This window comes from Hypanus sabinus, chromosome 14 (genome assembly GCF_030144855.1).
Source record: "Hypanus sabinus isolate sHypSab1 chromosome 14, sHypSab1.hap1, whole genome shotgun sequence".
Lineage (NCBI taxonomy): Eukaryota > Metazoa > Chordata > Chondrichthyes > Myliobatiformes > Dasyatidae > Hypanus > Hypanus sabinus.
Window position 1 is genome coordinate 82,686,554 of NC_082719.1, and position 23,713 is coordinate 82,710,266.

The 23,713-nt window shown below is 40.9% G+C and overlaps 1 protein-coding gene and 1 long non-coding RNA gene across 4 annotated transcripts in view; one reads left to right on the forward strand and one right to left on the reverse strand.

Annotated features, from left to right (window-relative positions):
- LOC132404936 (uncharacterized) overlaps positions 1–7,997 on the forward strand; it is a 34,198-nt gene extending 26,201 nt beyond the window's left edge. Inside the window, exon 3 of the long non-coding RNA XR_009515713.1 lies at positions 7,504–7,997. This is a non-coding gene — a long non-coding RNA (uncharacterized LOC132404936). The remainder of the gene's footprint in view (positions 1–7,503) is intronic.
- Positions 1–23,713, reverse strand: part of LOC132404927 (talin-1) — a 230,382-nt gene that overhangs the window by 65,910 nt on the left and 140,759 nt on the right. For 2 of the 3 annotated variants that reach the window (XM_059989537.1, XM_059989538.1), the window contains exons 14-25: positions 22,771–22,951; positions 19,755–19,868; positions 18,389–18,497; positions 15,879–16,087; positions 15,216–15,314; positions 15,054–15,113; positions 12,279–12,446; positions 8,745–9,039; positions 6,808–6,974; positions 4,761–4,889; positions 2,628–2,741; positions 342–455 (exon numbers count right to left, since the gene is read on the reverse strand). In XM_059989537.1, the coding sequence (XP_059845520.1) occupies positions 342–455; positions 2,628–2,741; positions 4,761–4,889; positions 6,808–6,974; positions 8,745–9,039; positions 12,279–12,446; positions 15,054–15,113; positions 15,216–15,314; positions 15,879–16,087; positions 18,389–18,497; positions 19,755–19,868; positions 22,771–22,951 (1,759 nt within the window). The remainder of the gene's footprint in view (positions 1–341; positions 456–2,627; positions 2,742–4,760; positions 4,890–6,807; positions 6,975–8,744; positions 9,040–12,278; positions 12,447–15,053; positions 15,114–15,215; positions 15,315–15,878; positions 16,088–18,388; positions 18,498–19,754; positions 19,869–22,770; positions 22,952–23,713) is intronic. The other variant, XM_059989539.1, reaches the window with a different exon arrangement.

A 23,713-nucleotide genomic window follows, 5' to 3' on the forward strand; every position in this document is an offset into this window, starting at 1 on the left:
GTGGAGTACAACAGACTTGCTTTGCTCAGAACCAGCAACAGCTAACAGCCCCGACTCTGACTAAATCATTACACTCTTGATTATTTGCTAATGTGCAATATTGTTCTTTCCACAAAACTACAAGTGTCTGTAAAAAGCTACACAGCTCCTAGCCAACCACGGCAGCAAGCATGTTTCCGTGTTTCTTTTACCCCCGGAACAAGGATAACACACTCCAAAGAGGCATAGTTAGAAAAGTCTTTTAAAGACACAACATTACCTTTTCACTTTATAAAACCTATTCAAATTGTGACCATGTCTTAGACAAAGAAAACGTGGGCCATTCAGACGTGTTCTGTTACCTGGAGAAAGTTCTGACTCGCACTAATGAGAGCCAGCTGTGCACTTGGACTATCTGGCTGTGACTGACTACCACGCACACCTTGGACCAGCATTGGGATCTGTTCGGCAACAGACTGCAAATACAAAATCATATTTAAAATCAGCACCGAGTATTGGGATCTCTTCAGCACCAGACTGTAAGCGCAAAGTCATATTTAAAATAAGCACTAAGCAATCCTAAACCTTGCATTTCAAAAACAACCAGTTGGATGAGGAAAACTTTTCAAGGCATCTGAACAGAATGCCTCTGGCCAGGAGACATCGGAGAAGAACTAGGCCATTCAGCCCATGTGTCTGCTTTGCCATTCGATCTTGGATGATGTACTTTCCCTCTCAACCCCATTCCCCTGAAAGGGAAACTGGAAATTAGCCTCAGCCATTTTAGGGAAATATGAAACATCAATCTAGGAAAACTCAAGGGAGCAGAAATGATTTAGGTAATGCCTTCTGGAGTAGAAAATCAGTAATGAGATCAGGGAAGTGACAGAGGCAGAGTTCTTAGGGATCTGTAATATTGGATGAGGTCAATGAACTGTATTCAAGGATTCCATAATGGAGCATCTAGTTGTTTCCTTCTTCACAGGTCCGGAAATCAGTAGCGTGCATTTAGAGAGTCACTATTGCAGCTTGAGGCACTCCAGAGATACTGTGCCGTTCCGTAAGGAGTCTCCGTATATCCTCCCCATGGAATGTGTGGGTTTTCTGGTTTTCTCCCACAGTTCTAAGATGCACTGGGGAGGGTTAGTTGGTCATCATAAATTGTCCTGTGATTAGGTTAGGGTTAAACAGGGTTATGTGGTTGCTGGGGTGACGTGGCTTGAAGGGTCGGAAGGGACTACTTCACACTATATCGATAAATAACCAAATAAAGCTGAGTTCAATCTTCGTCCCTCTCTGTGTGGAGTTTATTTACTTCCCTCCAGCAGCATGGATATACTCCCTGGAGTGCCAGTTCTCACATCCCAAAGATATGCAGGCCTGCTCGTTCACAGCAAATTGCCACTGGTGTGTAGCTAAATGTAGTTTTAGGGATAGAGTTGGTGGGAATATGGAAATAGATGAGGGAAGGTAATGGATGAAACAAAAAAAGCTTAATGAATATCAACACCAAAAAAATGATGGTGGAACTCCGCAGATCAGGCAGTTTCTACAGAGGAAAATAAACAATGATTTGGGCTGAGACCGCTCAACGGGATTGGAAACTAAGGGACTGAATATCGACTGCTTATTTCTCTCCATAAATGCCGTCTGATCTGCTGAGTTCCTCCAGCATTTTGTGTGTGATGCTCAAGATTGTACTCTCAGTAGAAAGTGAACATATTTTTCCACATTCTGCCACTGGGGGGCAGCACAATTAGGCGGAAGGTGAGGAAGACAGGAGCAGTACTTGGGCAACATCCGTGTTCACACCAAGAGGAAGGAAGAGATGTAATCACAGAAGAACTTCTGGCAAGACACAGGTGAAATCTGCTCAGGCTGCCTCACTGTGAAGACATCAGAGACGGGCACTGAGAAAACTGGTTCTGTCAACCATACAAAGGCTGCAGTTCAGAGCATGGTTCCCCATTCTGAACCTGACTGCCCAACTATATGCAATCAGGCCTGGTATCACCACATTTACAAATCATTGGGCTTGCAATCAAATTGGCAAGGTTTGGATCAGAACTATGCAAACAAGAGCAAGTGGCCTGCACTGGTCATTGTCAAACAAGATGGCCATCTGATACTTTGATTTGGGCAGTTTTAATTTTGTGATGGGGAAGAAACCCAATACATTTGCATCAGGACCCTTGTTGCACATTCCTTGTATCAACAACTTTCTTTCTGGTGCTCTGGCTTCCTCCCACATTCCAAAAGATGTACAGATTAGGGTCAGTAAATTGTGGGCATGCGATATTGATGCCAACACATGCAGGCCGGCCTCAGTACATCATCAGACTGCATTGGTCAATGAGGGAAGATGGGCACAAACTTGGGAGACAATATAATCAAAAACTAAAAAGTAGGCTTTAATCGCAATAAACAAACAAATTTACTGACAGAACACAAGATCTCCAGAATCATTTTGCCATGGGCTGCTTCATTAATGCTAATTTAAACCAAACAATTGCCACCAAATAGCTCTTCCGAATACGGTCTTAAAAATGACTCTCAAAGATCAACAGAAGCTTGGGGATGAAGTATCTTCCTTCATCGTATGACAACCCCAGTTCTGCTACTGATGACAGTAATACCCCGGATCTCACCTTGCAACTTTGAACCATCTGCTGTTGGGTGGCAGGGTTCTTGTTGGATGAAGCAGCATTCTGAGCAGCTGCAATTGTCTGTGTGGCAGCAGCTGCAGCCTGTTTTGCTGCGTTCTAGAAAGAAAAGTAACATTGTAAATAAAATCACAACCTGTTAAGCTCTTGTACTCTTTACCACGTTAGCTCACTGTGAATAAACTGGACAAGTTCGGTAACCGCACTGAGTTCCAGAATGAAGAGAAAGACTCAATTGTTGGAGAAGTGTTAGATGGTACAGATTTCAGAAGTATACATCTGAAGTTCACATGGTAAATACATTAAAATACATTTTTAGTACTTACCTTTGTTGTCTAGAGCTGATAACAGCAGCCCATCACAAACAGGCTTCACCAAGGGCACAACTCTTCCCACCATCAGAATCACGTTTAGTATCACTGGCACATGTCATGAAATTTATTGTTATGCGGCAGTAGTATATTGCAATACATAATAAAAACTGTAAATTACAGTATGTACATATATTAAAAAGTTGAATTAAACAAGTATTGAAAAAAGAGAAAAAAAAGTAGTGAGATAGTGTTCATGGGTTCAATGTCCATTCAGAAATTGGATGGCATAGGGGAAGAAGTTACTCCTGAATTGTTAAGTGGATGTCTTCAGGCTTCTGTACCTCTTCTCTAATGGACACAATAAGAAGAGGGCATGTTCTGGGTGCTGAGGGCAAGGACATCTTCAAAGATATGCTGCCTCAGAGCCAGCATCCATTATTAAGGACCCTCACCATCTGGGAAATGCTCTCTTGACATTCCTATCAACAAGGAAGTGGTACAGGAGCCTGAAGGCCCACACTCAACACTTCAGCAACAGCTTCTTCCCCTCTACCATCAGGTTTATGACAGTCCATTATTAACCCTCTTTTGCAATGTATAGTGATTTTTATGTCTTGCACTGTACTGCTGCCGCAAAACAGAAAATTTCATGACGTGAAAACTGATTCTGGTAAGAGTCAGAACTGGCAAGAATGAGGTTTGTAAACCTGCAAGTAGAGTTGGTGAGCCCACTAGATATTGTATGTAAACACCTCATGTCTGCTTTTTTAACTCACGTTGACATTTTATTTCTAGAGTCTCCGGAGTTCAGGTTTGTAAATGGTCCCTTTTGTCATTTGAACTAGAACTCTGTTAGATCAGGCATTAAATTGGAAGTGTAATCATTCATTGTTTAAGAACAAGGACCGCAATCCTAAATTCAAATAATTAAGAGTTTGCAAGAATGAGACGTGATCAGATTGAAACATTCAGAACTCTTGGGGGATGTGACAACGGAGGAGGGTGGATGAGAAACAACACTGTTTAGGATGCCTCTGGCTAGAGTAAATGGAACCAGGGTTATTGTTTCAAATAAGGGTTCAGCCATTCAGTACAGAGACCAGAAGACTTACTTCCACTCAGAGTAGTGAATCATTGGGATTTTATACCAGAGATTGTTTTTGAGGCTCAGTCGCTAAATATGCTGAAGATAGGGATCAGTAGATTTTCAGATCTTGAGGAACAGGGGCTGTATCGGGGAAGTCATGCACGGAGTAAAATATCAATCGTGGTCTTAGCAAATGGTGGAAAAGGTATGAGAAGCTGCATGCCTACTCCTGTTCTATCCCTTGCATTCTTTTGTTCACTAACGCCGAACTAGAAGTCAATAAAAATCACAAAGGACAGGTACTGGATTAACAGGTTTACTATAAGCTAGAAACAGAGCTCAGAATGGTGGAAGATGTAGGTGAGCGGACTGGAATTGAAATAATCAACTCAGGAGAGCATGTCAGTCAGATATTTTTCTTAGTTTATACCTATTCTTTATTTTTAACCCCTAAAGCTCACATCCATACCATTGTCACCTCATTCTGCATTAAAGAACATCGAGACCAATGAAATGTTGCAGCTCAGGATGGTTGAAGTGATATTGCAGCAAAACACAAACCGAAGGCCTTCCTCTTTAGTGCTCCCAAGACTTATTTTTGCATTTAACAACTAAACCATCTTAATCTAAGGCCAATCAGGCTCACATTAAAATCTACACCTTGCTACTGAACTCCGAATTCAATTACTCCCAAAACTCTCTGGATTCTATACCCACCTCTAGTTTATTCACCAGTTTCTTTTTAATGGCATTCTGTGCTGCAATGTTGGTGGCCATACGTAGGCCCTCCGCTGCTTCTCTCAGCTTCTGCTGCTGCTCCTCGCTGTCAGGGTTAGCTGCTGCACCCTACAAACAATGAAACCTAATGAGGATTCATTCAACAGAAAATCACTTCTTGATCTTTCATTAACAGATCCAAGATCCAAGTACCAATAACAGACAAAATAAAAAACTCCAGAAATACACAGGTCAATCAGCACATGAATGAGGAGTTGTTAATGTTTTCCCATTGAAATTAATCCATCTTTTCCCTTCAGAGCTAATGGATATGATATGAATTTCCAGTACACAGTCACAATTGCAATTCTGCTCATCTGAAAACTTTGTTTTACTTTATACTGTTGCCATGAAAACTATACCCTTTCATTTCCAAACATGGTCACTTTTCAAATTAGAAGTGCATATTGCAAATTGGATCATGCTGGGTGAGAACAATTAAGTATTTTTCCCAAATAGGCATTTTGCTGGAATCAAAAAATATTTTTGAAAATTTAGCACCAAAATTTAGTGCACCAGTACAAAGCAATCTTCTAAGACGAAACTGCACATGCTCAAGAACACACACAAAATGCAGGAAGGTCTCAGCAGGCCAGGCAGCACCTATGGAAAAAGAGTACAGTCGATAGGACTCCTTATCCTTTTTTCCCCAGTACTGAAGAAGGATCTCGGCCCCAAACGTCAACTGTTTATTCTTTTCCATAGACGCTGCCTGGACTGCTGAGTTCCTCCAGCATTTTGTGTCTGTTGCTTGGATTTCCAGCACCTGCAGATTTTCTTGTGTTTGTGACATGCACAAGAATGTACTCTCATCTAAAATCTAAATTATGTAGGGAGATTCTTTACGCAGTGATTTTCATCTACTGTGACAAGAAAAACACTTTTCTAAAGCACAACACCAAATCCTATAACATTTTTGCACAAGACAGCTCCCACAAATCTAATTTATTTTCTCATACTGTGTCTCCAAAGAACTTCGTTAGTTTTAAAATAACTTAGGATGTTCTCAAACAACCATGAAAGGTGAGTACAATTATAAATGCAAGTTTAGCATTTTAGTTTCAGAGATTAGTTTTATTTTAGAGATTACGGCTACAGGCCCTTCCCACCAGTGAGCCTACACCTCCCAATTACACACATGACTAATTACCTACTAATCCAGAAACCTTTGGAATGTGGGAGGAAACTAGAGTAGCTGAAGGAAACCCACACAGTCACATTCTCCTCCTTACAGTCAGTGGCAGGAATTGAACCTCGGTCACTGGCACTGTAAAACATTGCACTAACCGCGATGCTATTGTGTTGCCTTTAAGTCTCCACTTTTTCCAAGTAGGTCCTGCTTTTTAGAACCCAGGATGAACTTTCAGCCATCAATCATCATGACAAATTGCCAAATTAAAACAGAAAATTCTTTTTTTAATCTTGCTAAGCATTCAGTCAAACATTCCCTCTCCTCCTCAGAAAATAGTAAAGATGCACAGTTCACTCTAGCGAGAAATTGAATTGATTTTTCTCAAAGCTTAGAAATAATTAGCGCTAAACTTCAGTTTATTTCCGTTGCTCCTGGACACAAAACTCAAGTCAGCTTTAACAGAATAGAGCTCAAAGTTTCAGGTTAACTAATCAAGGTGAAAATAAAACAGTTTGACCAGAACAGGAAAAATACGCATGCATTACCAACTCCAATCAAGTTATCAACCAATTGCAAAGTTTCAAAAAAAAACACCCTAAAATATCTTATGACTTGTCTCCAAAATTATATCAGCTCTTCTGAAGTTGCAATGAATTACTGTACAATAATCCAATACAAATATATCCAATTTTAAACAGGTGGAGAAATTAACATAATAAGCAATGCCATTTCAAATGAAAATGTACCGTGTGGGTTGACGTTAAATTGAGTGAAGCTGGACATATGTTTAAGTAAGTATTGGAGATACTCTTGCCTTGGACTAGAGCATGAATGGATCAAAATCTTCAGCATTACCTTCGCAGCTTCCACCATCTTGGCTGTGGCATCAGCCAGCAGCTTGGCTGCAGAGAGCAGTTTTCTCGAGTTTTCAAGATCTGATTCACCTTCTGCATCGGCTTTAATAGCATTGACCAAGTCCGAGGTAGCTTGAGCCAGAATTCTAGCTTGTCTCACCATCTCACCTATTTTGGGAGAAAGATTGAATATTAAATGCAATCGATATTCCAGACAAAAGTTCAGCTATGTTCATCTTTGTGCAACAGCCTTGGTCTTGGGAGTGTATCTGTTTCCGAATATGACAGCCTGGGGTTAAAGGTGGATATGCCAAGGCAGACACCAAATGACTATCAAAAAACAATAACCTGACTGAAAAATAACCAGCCACTCTTGAGAAAATGTAATAAATGCTGAAAGTCCAGATCATTCATTTAATATCACAAACTATTTATCAAAGTGAGTATAAATAAATGACAAATTCAGAATAATAATTCAGCATAGACTAAATGGGCCAAGGGGCCCGTTTCTGTGCTGTGGTGCTCTATCACTCGGCAGTGGTAAACTATTTATCACACAGAGGAAAAAATTATCACTGAGTGGGTAGCTAAAGATGGTGTCAGAGATTTTTGCAGACCCAGCTGACTCCTTCAAAACATGCAAATGTCTACAAAACAGCATATTCTTCTCTTCTCATATCTATCTTTTCTTTTCAAGGTGGCTGGGGTCCTGTTGGTGTCTAGAATCTACATATGCAGCTCAAACTATGGTTCTTCGTGGGTGGTCGGTTCTCACATTTGGAACTCGCCAAGCACCCTAGTATTTCAATATCTCCAGGTGCAGCCTGGAAGACGTGCGCCTTTGGGGTGCGGCCCTGTGATCAACCCGATTCCTCACAGCCATAGCTGACTGAAGTGCCACGGGAGACTGAAACATCGAGACAGCAGGCGGTGTATGCTGCTGCACTTGAGCAATCTCTCATTCTTTCTCTCGAGGGAGAGCGAGAGTCCGTTGGTCTTCGAGTCGGGGAACTCAGACAAGCGACGCAGCAGATTGGAACATCGAAACAGCGAGCCGTTGGTCTCCCCTGTCGCTGTTGCAGGACCGATATCTCTCTATCCCCCTCACTAGTGAGAGGGAGAGGGCCTGTTTCAGACGGCCAGGTGTTGGGATGGACAGTGGTTTTTGATGGTCTCTGAGGCTTTGCTATTGCTTGCATGGTGGGTGCAAGTGGGGAGGGGGAGGGGGTAGGGTTGATGAACTTGCTGCTGCCTGTGCATGGGTGGGTGGAGGGGAGCTTTGGATGGAAATGGGGGGGCCTTTGGGGTTCTAATGTTTTCTGCCACTTATTCTTCGGGGTGTTTCCCCATTTCTTGGATGTCTGCGAAGAGTAAGAATTTCAGGTTGTATACTGTATAAAACTAAACTACGATTTGCTCAGTAATTTAAAAAAGCTTAATCAGTCAGTTATTCTAGCCTTGACATGAACAATTGTAGGTAATTTTAGCTGGGACAATAAGCCACAGCTTGCTGGCCATAACCCACGGTTAGGTGGAGAGGAAGCAAGTCACCCAGTTATCTTTGGCATGATAACCAAAGCGAAATAGCACATGGCGTAGTGCTCAAACCACCTGCTAATGGTCGTTGATAAAGCTAATTTTGTAAAAACGGCAATTGAGAAAGTTATGCAAGTTTCGGTCAGTGAGACTGAACATCAGTTCTCAAGCAAAACCTCCAGCATAAATGCAAAATTATCAGGATATTTAACTTCCTGAAAGAGAATTATTTTGATCTAATCTAATGCAATATTTGGGCACCTTCAAGATGTAATATGATGAAGTTTTAAAAATTACTCCACTTTTCAATTTAAAGTAACCATACTTCATTACAGAAACTAATTTCTTCATTCAGTAGCCGCTCCTGGTGAGCGCAGGCGGTATACGTGCCAGTTTGCTTACCGGCGTCCCCCATGGAGCTGAATATGTTTTCCGTCACTGTTAGAATGGTGTCTGTGGCCTGATCGTACCGTCCCGACGGATGTCCTCCAGAGGCGTACAGCTTGATGTGTTGCAGCAGGTCATTGAGGGCCTGTGTCACCGCTGTGGCTGCCACACCAACCTGCTTCAGCAGCTGATCGTCATTTGTTGCAGCCTGCGAGGCTTCCACGCACCCCTCTACCGACTTTGCCACTAGTTTTCCAGCTTCGATCAGCTGTTCCTGACAGACAGGAGAGCTGATGGTAGGAGCCACAACCTATTGTAAAGCAACATGGAAGATTAAATTATTACAGGCCTTATCAAGTCATGAATGTGATTCAATACTGGAGTAACACAGGTTGTAACATGTGTAGGTCTCTATTTTGCTGCAAATTCATCCAGAGTTGTAGGCATCTCCCTTTGTTAAGTGCTTGCAACTTTCAAGGTGCCTGTAAACATACACAACTTCCAATTCTGCCGACTGAGCACCTTTACAAATTTCCCTACAGTGCTTCATCAGAAAACTCCTCTTGGAATCTAACAACTTGTCATCAGAAAGATGATTGAATGTTTATTAGACCACAATATTTTTTAATATGCACGTTTGCTTTAAAGTTTTCATTTTTAAACTTGGGTATCATTAGGTGATTTTAATTTTTCTTAAAGTAGCGTAATTACCATTACATATTTCTGAATGTCAGGACATTGCAAAGTTTTCAAGAAGTTGTAGCAAAGAGCAAAACACAGGTACAGTGTATCTGCTACAATGATTTACATATGATATTCACAGTCTGTGCTTGCTTTAGCCTAGCCAATTCCACTGGCTGAAGCCTATGTGTTGCACAAGTACTCGGCAAAGGGTTTCAATATGGTTTCAACTATGATTCAGGCCAGATTAGGCCCTGGGCCTGTCCTACTAGAGTTTAGAAGAAGGGGCAGGGGGTATCCAATTGAAATGTATTGAATGTTGAAAGGCTGAGATAGAGTGGACATGGAAAGGATATTTCCTATACTAGGGGAGTCTAGAACCAGAGGAAGCAGCCACAGAACAGGACATTTATATAGAAAAGAGATGAGGAGGAATTGCTTTAGCCAGAGGGTGTTAATCTGTGGAATTCTTTGCCATAGATCACTGTGGTAGCCAAGCCACTTGGTATACTTATAGCAGAGGTTCTTGATTAGTAAAGAGACAAGAGGTTAAAGGGAAAAGGCAGAGTAATGGGGTTGATTGGGACAATAAACAGTCATATATCACTGCAACATAGAAGCAGACCGCTTGGCCTATCTCATCCATGCTAAACCATTAAAATGCTCAGTCCCGTTGACCGACACCCAGATTGTGGCCTTCCATACCCCTCCCATATATGTACCTTTCCAAATTTCTGTTAAATGTTGAAACCAAGCCCGCATCCACCACTTGTGCTGGTAGCTCATTCCACCCTCTCACCACCTTCTGAGTGGTTCTTTCCCCTCATGTCCCCCTTAAACATTTCACCTTTCACCCTTAACTCATGACCTCTAGTTGAAATCTCACCCAGCCTCAGTGGAAAAAAGCCTGTTTGCATTTATCCCATCTATACCCCTCACGGTGGAAGTATGTCTCTACTAAAGGAGGTGAAAGGCGCTTCTTCCCTCCACTAGCCTGCCAGTCACCCTTGGGCAAGGTGCATCACCTGCTTAGTCCCCCAATCAGGGTCACGTGAAGCCATGGGAACAGGTGTTGGATGGTCGTATGAGCAGCTGGTGCATAATCACAAGTCCTGGTTATGTGACAACTAGCATCAGGCAGACAATCTCTGAAGAGTACTGACAATGGCTGGGGTCACCTTTCTTGTAAAGACACTGTCCAGAAGACAATGGCAAACCACTTCTGTAAAAAAGTTTGCCAAGAACAATCACGGTCATTAGACCATGATAGCCCACATCATACGACACAGCACATAATACTAATACCCCTCATAATTTGTATACCTCTATTAAATCTCCTCTCAGCCTTCTATGTTCTAGGGAATAAAGTCCTAACCTATTCAACCTTTCCCTATAACTCAGGTCTTCAAGTCCCTGCAACGTAAACCGTCTCTGCACTCTTTCAATCTTATTTCAATCTTTCCTCTAGGTAGGTGACCAAAACTCTACACAATACTCCAAGTTAGGCCCCACCAACATCTTGTACAACTTCAACATAACACCACAAATCCAGTACACAATATATTGATTGATGAAAGCCAAAGTCCAGAAGCTTTCTTTATGACCCTCCTCACCTATGACACCACTTTCTAGGAATTATGCACCTGTACGGCCAGATGCCCCTTTTCCACCTCACTCCTCATACCCGACTGCTCAAGGTGTAAGACCTACCCTGGTTGGTCCTCCCAAGGTTCAACACCTCACCATGTCTGCATCAAATTCCATTTGCCGCTTTCCAGCCTATTTTTCGAATCTGGTCCAGATCCTGGGGCAAGCTTTGATAGTTTTCCACACTACCCCTCCAATCTTGGTGTCATCGGCAAATCTGCTGATGCAGCTTTCTGTATTATCACCCTCCCACTTAAGAGTGCTGTGGACTCGATCTGAGATGTCCCTGGCCCTGGAACCTGGAAAGCAACGTACCATCCAGGAATCTCGTTCTCATCCACAGAACCTTTTTCCTGCTCTCCTAAACAACAAATCCCCTCTCACTACAGCTCACCTCATCTCCCCAGATTCCTTTTGAACAACAGAGCCAGACTCAGTGCCAGAGACCTGACCTCTGTGATTTTCCTCTGCTAGGTCATCCCGCAAGAGCATCGAAAGTGGTGACCCTGTTGTTGAGGGTAATGGCCACAGGGGTACTCTGTGCACTGGTTGCCCATCTCCATTCTTCCTCCTGACCGTCACACAATTACCCGCGTCCTGCACCTTGGGTATAATTACCTCCCTGGTATTTCCTGTCTATCAATCCCTCAGCCTCTCGAATGATCCGGAGTTCAACCAGTTCCATCTCGAACTTCTGAACGCGGTCTGTAAGAGGCTGCAGCTGGATGCACCTTTTTCAGGTGTAGTTGTTAGGGACTCTGGAGAACTCCCTGCCTTCCCACATCCCCCAAGAGAAGCACTCCACTATCCTGCCTGGTCCCCTATCCCCACTGCTCTAAATGTGCAAATATGAAGGAAAGAAAGAATAAATAATGATAAAGTTCTACCTATGAGTATGCCTCTCCTTGCCAAAGCCTCAACTCACCACTCTAACATTTGCCCACTTACACAATGACTGCTCCCATAAATCAGTCACAATGGAATGGTGGAGCAGACTCGATGGGCTGAATGGCCGTACTTATGGATTTAAATGCAGACTACTCAGCAAAATCTGGGCCCTGATTCAATTTCCCTGATAATTTTAGCCAGGTCCACAAGAAATATTCATTACGTCTCTCTGCTGTAACAGTCGTCTACCTTCTACAATAAACCAAGGCAAAAATTTCAGTTCCTCCAATAAAACAGTAGTGCAAACACTTAAATATCAATTCAAACACTTACCTTGGTGCACGCTACGAGCTGAGAGGTGGAAAGTGCACACTGTGTTGCGGCTGCAATGACACGGTTCTGCAACACGGAATCCTCTGATTTCTGAGCCACATTCTTAGCCTTCAGGACCAACGCTGCCGCTGCATTAGCTACAGCTTTGGCCAGCTGCATGAGCATGTCCTAAAAATAGTTAGATGTTTAAAAAAAATGTTACGAAGCTTGCTGTTTTTGAGGTAATTCCATTAGTAGAGAATCTACTTTAGGATATTAAGGTGGCTCTCTTAATTTACAATTTAAAAGTAATTTTTCATATTTAATAGTGCAAATATATTTATATCTACAGTCATCTAAAAATCTAAAATTATATCTAGATAATTAGTAGTATAGCAAAAGCTAAGTGGATCAGATATTGAAAAGCACTGTCTAGTTCTCATGGCATTAATTAATCAAGGCTCTTCTGCTCCAATTTATCAGTGAATAGAAGATCAGGATTACTTGACAATAATTTTGCTAAGAGCACAGGACGCTTGAAATATTGAATAATCTAGTTCTAGCCAAGGAATTGAAAATCAAAACCTAATTCTAATTCCATGATGACCAGAACTGCTTTTCTAGAAAATAGTTCAGTGGAATTCAAAATAAATTAAAATTATATATTTACTTGCTACAAATTAACACCAACAATTACTTTGCATTTATTCCAATGTGCACTTTTTGTGAGGTATTGTTGCTGGCAAGTAAACTGGCTTGCTTCATTTAGTGTAGATGAGATAGGCTGATTGGGTATTTGGCTGTCAGGGCAAACTTAGCAAATGAACAATTTGGTTATTCCCTCCTTCTCCATCCTGACTGAAATATCTAGCATGGTCGTCTGGCACCCTGAAGCTAACTTATAGCAACTTGAAGCAACATTGAGGAAAGTCACATTGTTTGATTAGTAAATACTTGCCCAATCTCTGGGTGCATGAGTGAAATTCCGGTGACATGTCAAGAATGGTGCAAGTCTGGAACTTGTTGGTTGATTTACACCAGTTGCTATTCAAACAAACAGTAACGCCTCTCCCTTTTCCTCCGATGTACCCAATTTGTAACAGCACAGCATAAAAATAGGTCTTTTCAGCCTGACTAGGCCATTCTGAGAGTGATACCCAAATATGCTAATCTCATCTGCCTGTATTAGGCCAATATTCCTCAACTCATTTCCTATCTGATTATCTGTTCATTTATTTCTTAATATTGTTAATGCCTCTGCCTTTATATTCTCTTTATAATACCACATTGTCTGAGACATCCACCAACCTGTGTGTGAAAGCTTACTCCCCCAAGTCTTCTTCAAATTTCTCCCCTCCCTCTTTAAATCCTCTAGTTCTAGACTACCTTCCTCTGGGGAGAAGATCTGACTCTCTATCCAAACTATGCCTCTCAATTATATAAACCAGTACAAGTCACCCTTCAGCCCCCCATGTTCAAGAAGGAATAAATACAGCCTATCCAACTGTCCTTATAACTCAGGCCCTCAAATCCTGGCAACATCTTCCCAAGTCTTCTCTTCACTCTTCCCAGTTTAATGTAGTCTTTCTCGTAACGGGTGACCAAAGCTGTCCACAACACACCAAGTGCAATCTCACCAATGCCTGATGCAATGTAACATAAAATGCCAGCTCCTGTATTCCATCAGCAAACTATGTACCTGAACCTTGTTTACTACAGCTCCACTAATCATAGCAAACTACTCACCAGATCACCCATATTCGCATCCCAGCCATTTATCTATATTACCAACACCAAGGTCCCAGCACTGATTCCATTTGTTACAGACCCCCAGACAGAAAAGAAAACCCTTCCACCACTACCCTCAGCCTCCTATCACCAAGTCAATTTTGGATCCAGTCTGCCAACAATCAGATCAATGGTGTGCCTTAATCCTCTGGGCCAGGCTACCACGTAAGGGCTTCTCAAAAGCCTTACTGAAGCCCATGCACTGTAAATCATGCTCACTGTTCTGCTTTCGTCTATTTTCCTAGTTATCTACAATCTGAGATCCATGTTAATTCACTAGTATATTATATATTTAAGACAAGGTTGGATAGATTTCTGCACAGTAGTGGAATTAAGGGTTATAGGGAAAAGGCAGGTAGGTAGAGATTTAGTCCATGGCCAGATCAACCATTATCTAACTGAATGGCGGTGCAAGTTCAACACACCAGCTAGCCTACTCTTGCTCCCACTTCTTATGATCTGATGTCAACTCCTCCACTTGTTAACCGAAACATTTTGCTGATTAAATGGATGTTGTTCTGTCAGTCACTGACATCTCATTTCTTTGCCACTGCCAGCAAATTACACTCAAAATTTTTTTTTTCCTGTTCAACTCAACAATTCCCCACTTCAGCAGATTTCAAATCATTATGAATAAAGGATCGTGATATAACACAAATGTCCATTTTCAGTATAATAGTGAATGGGTCTGACGTATCACAATTGTGAAAATTGGATAAATTTGTGCTTGCTTTTGGAGAACGCATTGCATTCTCTCTAAATATCAGGCAACCATTAGCAATCCACCTATTTTGCTAAAGTCACACAAATCAGTTTTAACAACCACAGGATGGAATAATTGCAAAGTAATTTCATTAAAAATTTAATCATGAGAGCAAAAGGCAATCTAATTTTCAAATTAATCAAATTAACACATTCTGAGGTTTAATATAATTTACAATTTTGATTTAAAGGAAAACTGTATTAAATTGGTAATTCATATGAAATGGCTGAGTAAACTACATTTACCCTTTTGAGTGGAATGGGTGATAAACTCCTGGTTGTGTATTTTTGTGAACCTATAGGAAACTGTATAGAGGATTTACAAAATTCCAACAGAGTTTTATTGTATTAAAATTTTGAAGTGCAAATGCTAGACAAGTACTGTTAAGAACAGAGCTAGGCACGTACCTGGAACCGTGGATCTGCATCACTTTCCCCAATTTGCTGGAGGAGTTCACCGCTTGTTTGCCCGACAGTACCAGCAGCAGTCAACAGGACCTGTCGAGGCTTAAATACAAAATATCTACATCACACCTCATCTGATAAAAACAAAACCCCAATAATATCAAACCTATTCAGACTTAACCGAAAGATCTGAACATAGTGCAGATAATAAAACCTACTTTTTGCCATATCACTTGTACACATCTTTAGCAATTTACAATGATGAATTACTTAAATAAGCTCCATTTTAAATAATTTATGAGGAAATTTGATCAGAAGACTAAATAATTAATCAACTTTTGCTTTGCTTCATTTCTACAGAAAGCAACAATAGACTAACTGGAAGTTTGGACAAGCAATTGTAAATTTTTCCAAAAAAAGTGTCTGTAATGTTTGACTCACTGCCACAGTCAGAAGAAAGCCAATACTTTTGGTTGTCCTTGTGGATGTCATGTCATTCATACTGATGTTTTTCCAAATTTTAGAGGTTAAATGTAACCCTGAAAATCCTGTTTCATTTTTATGGCTTTCAAGATGACCAGTAATAATAGTTCTCGACATTCTTAGTAAAGGGGAAATGACACAATTATGCATGTCAGTGCTTGGAATGAATTATTGACTGTTTACCTCAGCAGTAGCTGGCTGAGCCGTCTTCAATAACTCTGAGACAGCACAAGCCAGGTTCTTAGCAGCTTTCAGTAGGTCCTGCCCATTTGCACCCTCATCCTCCATTAGAGCTGCCAATAGTTTGACACCTTTCGACATCTCCGTTAAGTTTGAAGAGATGGTAGTTACTGCACATCCAACTGCAGTGTAGTCGGTGTCAAGGGGATCACCTGTAAAATTAAATTAATTTTAAAGATATCATAACTAAGTTTGAAGTAGCATTAGTTCAGCACACACAGGTAAAGGACTAATTCATCCATTAAAAATAGGATGTGAATCACAGTACATTTTACTAAATAAACAAAAACCACATTTCTTATTTTGAAGACCAGAAGCAGTTGAAGCCCCAGAGTAAGAAGCCAGAACTGAAGCAATCAACAAACCAGGGGAGGACAAAACAATCTGGTCTAATGAAATGGACACACAAGAACGACAGATACTGGAATCTGGAGTGAATGAAAAACTGCTGGAGGAATTCAGCGGGTCGGATAGCATCTATGGAGTGAAATGGGACAGTTGATGTTTTGAGTTGAGATGTGGATCCAAACGACGGGCGTCTTGATCAACACATCACTGTCCATTTCCCTGTAAAGATGCCACCTCACCTGCCAAGTTCTTCTGGCAATTTGCTTTTTGATCAGGTCTTATGAAAGATCGTTTTTGTTTTAAAAAAAAACAGTGACTATTTTTTGACTAACATTCTGACATTCAGTAACATACAGCTGATCTGAATTTCAATACTAAATCCTGTAGGACACTCAAAAACCTATCCATCTGAATCGTCAAAATTTCTGAAAATTATTCATTTACTAGACGCTTGGACTTAACGTCTTAATTCTGCCTTGACCACCCTACCAAAGGCACCATCCTCATTTCCCCTTGCCCCCATCATAGAGTCAGAGAAAAGAAACAGGGGCTTTGGCCCATCTAGTCCATGCCAAGCTATTTAAACTGCCTACTCCCACTGACCTGCACCAGGACCAGGGCAACCATACTCCTACCATACACGTACCTATCCAAACTTGGCTTTAATTTTGAAATCAAGTTGGATGCACTCATTCCACACTCTCATGACTCTTGAGTGATGAAGCTTCCTCTCAAGCTCCCCTTAAACTTTTCACCTTTCACCCTAAACCCATGACCCCTAGTTATAGTTCAACCCAACCTCAGTGGAAAAAAGCTTGCTTGCATTTACCCAAGTCACGCCAATCAAACTGTTCCAACTACTACCATCTGGGAAATGGTACCCCAGCATTAATGCCAGGACCAACAGCCTCTGGGACAGCTTCTTCCACCAGGCCATCAGACTGATTAATTCATGCTGATACAATTGTATTTTTATGCTATATTGACTGTTCTGTTGTACATATTATCTATTACAAATTGCTATAAATTGCACAATGCACATTGCACATTTAGACGGAGACATAACAAAGATTTTTACTCCTCATGTATGTGGATGTAAGAAATGAAGTCAATTGAATTCTTTCCCACTCACAATTCTGAATACCTCTATCAAATCTCCTCCCAATCTTCTACATTCTAAAGAATAAAGTCTTTACCTATTCAATCTTTCCTTATAACTCAAGTCCACCAGACCCAGGCACATCCTTGTAAATTTTCATACCCACTAATGCATTTCTCCTCCAATGCTCTGATCCCTGTGACTTTATAAAACTTCAACAATTGCTCTGTTAAATACCTTAAAGGATTAACTACCTCTCAATCCCACTATGTAGCTTGAATTTGACAGGGGAAAAGTCAATGTGATCAGAAGATACAAGTAGAATTATGGATACAATTTGCTGCTGGACATATGTGTATGTTTACTCTGTTCTTTGCATGTAAACATACATGGTGTTTCATGATAAATCTCCATAAGCACACCATGGAATCTTTTGCAGATTTGAATATAAACTCAACATTTCAATATAAACCAAGAGCAAAATATAAGAACATTAGCCGAAAGTGAGATCATTTCAAGTGGGGCTGGAGGCAATTAGAAGGGGTTGGGGGGGGTGCACAGTTCTGGAAAGCAGAGCAACCAGATGTAGCTTATTCTTCTGCCAAACATCTTTTGCAATCTGTGCAAGAGCAAGGCAGTTTACTTAACACTTAACAAAATGTCAGGGTTGTAATTTGGCTTTTAAAATTTACTTTTGGCAATCTTCCACACATTAAAACTTTATTCTTAATATCCTACAATAATGTGAATTATCCCTTCACTCCTATTCACATGGACATGAGTTCCTTCTCCACAAGTTAAAATATTACATGTGGAGCACAAGATGAAATGCACTTCACATATAATAAAACAATAAAACATAAGTGTGTCAGCTCGCGTTTTCAAACATTTATCCTATGATAGCATTGAGACTCTAAGATCAAATACTGATTGCATTAAAACTGGTTAATCTCAAGCCTACCAAATTTCACATCGTCTGGGTTAGAACTCATCTTTAATGACACACCTGCAGTGAGGTTGACTACTGATGCTGTGCCTGCAGTAATGGCATCAACTTGTGAATGGATCTCATGCTTGGATTCATCCATTTTATTTTTTCTCCATGCTTTTGAGGCCTAGAATACAAAAGCAATAAAGGAATACTAAATTAAAATCCCCCCTAAATATTGGTCTCAATCTGGAAATTCAACTAGGAACTGCGTGCAGTATAATGCATGATGCTTTAAATGACTTTTTTTAGTGAGAACTCTGCAGCGCATATATGGAACAGTATAGAGCCTTCTGGAGCAAAATTCCCCCCACCCACGTATGAATTACATTGAGAGATTTTTATACGAATAATACAGAATTTGGTCATAAAAGAGATCAAATGTGCTCAAGAGTTCAAAGCATTCTATTCAGAATGTAGTTGAATCAACTTTCTACTGTAGCACTGTACGTAAGTTTTAGTTTGGTCCTATTGTTATATCTATGTATTATTTTGTTAACACATAGCCTAACATTCGCTGTGTGTCACTTAATTCAGTCAAGTTCCTGACTACAATCAGACAATGCTAATAACTTTACTGAAAAATTCTTCATGAGAAAGTTATTAGAGAACACTGCTAATTAATCAAAAGTCTCCCAAAATGTCCTTATGAATGGCAGCAGTGTTTCTCCCAGTCCCAATTTACTTTGGAAATTCCAAATCCCGTTCGCCAGCCCTGACAAGCCCTTAGGGAAGCTTGGATCACTTCCCTTCACATTTCCCAGTTACTGACTGAACCCGAGTTCCTGGGTGATTCCCCAGCTTAAAACGGCACATTCTGAACCACGGTCAAAATCAGTTCCACTTTCAAATGTCGTTTCCACATACTTAAAATTACCAGGCGCCAAGATCATGAACTATTAAATGGAAGAACACAATACCTGAGTAACAAAATGCACAAACAATAAACTTATTGTTGATCTGGTTAGAGGGCTTAAAATTCCTAAACTTAGGCTTTGAGATATTTGGCTCTAAAAGAATTAATTTCACTCAATGAACAGGGGACTAATTTTTAATTTTTTGCACAAAAGAAACCAACATTTGAGTGCACTTCTATTAAAATACTGAATGTGGATTCTATTATGTACAGATCTAATGTCCTCAGAACCAAAACTAGAGGGCCAGGGAATGCTTTTCTTCAGCCAACCAGATCCAAGAATCAATAACCAAAGCAGAGAACCAGGATAATCCTTTATATCAAATTCATATAGCTACATCTCAAAAAATAGTGATATGCCCAATCATCAAGACTTTTCTAGTTCTTCTTTTATAATGTACTTGCTCTTAGTAGAATCAAACTGCAATGCAGGTCTCTAGCTAGCTGTGTAAATTATAATGGTCTTACAGCATCGTGTCCAAGGGGCGGCAAGGCATCCACATCATCCAGACTAGCTTGTGCTTGCTGCACAGCCTGCATGCTGGAATTAATCGTTCCCATGAGCGCTTGCTGTGCAGATGTCTGAAAGAAAGAGAGGCATTGTAGTAGCAAATTATGAGGCATTCCAAATTCATTACAGAATCTGCAACAGTCAATTTTTAAAGCTTTTGCTTCACAAGTGAATATGATTGTCAAAAGGTTGTTGAATATTATACCATTTATTAAAATTAGTAAACAACAATAAATCAACAATCCAAAATAACTTTAGTAATGCTGCTACCATCCAGGGTTATAACCTGACCTGCATATATTACCAGATAATTACGGGACAAGGCTCAGCATATCATTTCAGTAAGTGATCTACCATACCTTCTGCAAAATCTTGCCATTTCCTAATAAATAGTTCTTCAGTTAAGATTCAAAATTTGCAGTTGGATGACAAACTGCCTGAACCTTTTCAACTGATTTTCTCACAACTAGACTGCAAGCAATTTGCACTCCGCTGTGTGAACTGACACGTTTCATATTTGCATCCATGGAAGGAAAAGGGTTTGGTGATCCACAACCTAAACAAGTGTTCTACATGACCAACAAGCCTGCAAGAACAACCCACTTCAGGGGACCAAAGTTTATCCTAACCATGTTAATGATGTGGACTCTAAGACATCAAGGGCTGGTGGGAGGAATGGGAAGGAAGGAAGGAAGGAAGAGGCCAGCAGGAGTTGTATTGAAGGAAGAGGGAAAAAAAGATTCTGCTTCAATGCAATCTTTTGAAGTCAATTTAGATTCATTTGAAAGTAACTTTCCACATAATTCTCTTTCCCCTCCTCCATCACTACACACAAAACTGAACTCGTTATATCCTGGCTGCAAAAAAGCCAATGGATCTAAACAGTATGGAGAAGGAGGATGCTTACGTGAGAATGCTATATTTGGACTACAGCTCAGCATTCAACACCACAATTCTATTCAGGCTCAACAGGAAGTTCAGAGACGTTGGCCTTGACCCTGCTTTGTGCACCTAGATCCTAGACTTTTCCGGAGATCGCCAGCAGGTGGTAAGAGTTAGCTCCCTCAACTCTACCTGTCTGACTCTCAACATAACAGCCCCTCAGGGCTGTGTACTAAGTCCCTTCCTTTACTCACTGACTATCCATGACTGTATCGCCACCCACAGCTCTAATCTGCTAATTAATTTTGCCGATGAGACTACACTGATTGTCCTAATCCCAAACAATAACGAGGTGGCATACAGGGAAAAAGTCATCTCTCTGACACTGGTGTCAAGAAAACAACCTCTCCCTTAATGTTGCAAAAACAAAGGAGCTGGTTGTGGATTACAGGAGGAATGGAGACGGGTTAACCCCTATTGACATCAATGGATCTGGGGTTGAGAGTGCAAAGAGCTTTAAGTTCCTTGGCTTCCACATCACCGAGGACCTCACGTGGTCTGTACACACCAGCTGTGTGGTGAGAAAGGCACAACAGCGCCTCTTTCGCCTCAGACGGTTGAGGAAGTTTGGTATGGGCTCCCAAATCCTAAGAACTTCCTACAGGGGCACAATTGAGAGCATCCTGACTGGCTGCATCAGCTCCTGGTATGGGAACTGTACTCCCCTCAATCGCAGGACTCTGCAGAGAGTGGTGCAGATAGCCCAGCGCATCTGTAGGTGTGAACTTCCCATGATTCAGGACATTTACAAAGACAGGTGTGAAAAACGGGCCTGAAGGATCATTGGGGACCAGAGTCACCCAAACCACAAACTGTTCCAGCTGCTACCATCTGGGAAACGATACCACAGCATAAAAGCCAGGGACAGCAGGCTCTGGGACAGCTTCTTCCAGCAGGCCATCAGACTGATTAACTCATACTGATTTGAGTGTATTTCTATGTTACATTAACTGTTCTATTTATTATAAATTATAAATTACTATGATTGCACATTATGTTACATCTCCGTCTAAATGTACAAAGATTTTTACTCCTCGTATGTGAAGGATTTAAGAAATAAAGTCATTTCAATTCAATAGCAACCCAATTATATGACTGTCAATAATACAGGACACTAAAATATTATTATTTTTTAAGAAAATGTTTGGTTTTGTCCAAGTTTGATTCAATTTCCCAGGTGTAAACTGTTAGGTATTTTATTTTAGCAGTTTTCTGTGAAAGCAATGTGACCTGCTGGTAGAGCTTTGGTTTCGGCTAAAGATAAGCGGCCATGTTGTCCAACTTAGGAATGTTGTGTCAGCCAATCGGGATGGTGGGATGGAGAGGTTCTAGAGAGAGCTGAGCAGAAAGAGATTTCTGATGGACAGCAGTCAGGTTCATGGTCTTTTGGCAGGAGACGCAGACGGGAGCAGATCAGACGAAGACACCTGGAGGATCAAAGGGAAGGCCTGAATGCAAGGACTACTTTGTAAGACGAAAGAGTCTGAGAAAGGGAGTTCTACCTTTGATGGGCAAAGATTCCGCTCTGGGAGTAAAGCGGCACACCCAAACACTAACAGACACATGAGCTCCAACATTTATGTGCACTTTTAGAGTAGTTTAACTGTAATGGGCCCCTTTATTTATTTTTACTTTTCCAATTAACAGTTTAATAAAGCAGAAATTTGGTAAATATACTTTCTTTATAATTTTAAGCTGATGTACAATCCGTCACCCTGGGCTACCAATATCAGTGTATAGAAGTACTTACACAGCATTCGCAACAACCTATGCTCCTTAATTGGAACATCCTAACATTCCGGTTTGGCTGAACCCCAAATCCTACCGACCCTAGATGTTTATTGCTTATGAAAGACGCCCTTCTCACCGGTGAGTCACGCGGCTGTCAGCAGAGTTAGCTAACGAGCAAGTCTGTATACAAGCCCCGGTGAGAGGGTCATGCAAGAATAAAACAAAATTATTTGTATTCATGTGCAATTATGAGCAAAATATCCTACACTGAAAACAAAATCTTTTGTAAAAACTATGTACCAGTGGAGGCATGTGTCCTCTGTGCATTTGTCCACTGGTTACTTGCTGCTGGGCTGCTGGCATTGTTCCAACCTGAAAGTTTTCAGGACCCCCTGCACCAGGGCGCATAATTGCAGGTAACGCGACAGAACCGTGCTCGGCTCTGCCAGTTCTGTTGAATTGTTGCTGCATAATGGTAGACCTGCGCAAGGTAACAATGGCCATTAAATGTCAAAGAAATATTATTTAACACACATCGTAAAAATGGCAGTCAGAACATTCTAAATTCTGCATATTTACTAACATGCAATTGCTATTTCTAAAGAACAAACCTAAATCTTGCACACAGGAATGAGGATGGGAATGGGTAAACAACAGTCGCCCAAACTCTTCATATGTGTACAGGTTACTTAGCAATCTGCCCAATTTCTTTTATAAAATACAGTGAGGAAAATGATAAAAACTTCACTACCTTGTGTGTTAAGGAGCTTCCCAATATTATTAATAATCATTCAAACATTAAGACTGCTTCTTGATACCCTTGTGGTGGTGGGGATATCTCTATATATCAACCTTTCATTGTCTGATTAGATCTCGGGTCAATCTTCAATAGTTAAGATAACAAGCAAGTTTGCACAACCCTTGAAGTGTTTGGTGTGTGGAACACTGTTACGGTGGTGGTGAAGGCAGATACATTATGGGACTTTTAAGAAATACTTACATCGGCACGTGGATGATAGAAAAATGAAGGTACATCATGGGCCAAAAGGTCTGTACTGCACTGTAATGTTGAATATTTTATGCACGAATTCCTCCCCCCCCCCCCGATCATTTAAACCCCATTACCAACCCACACCATTGCAAATGAAGCTGTTACACAGAAGTGTTACTTCCTCACTTTATTTTGGGCATTAAGATATAAATACACAAGCTGGGGTAGTAGAAGAAGGAAATTCAGTAAAGA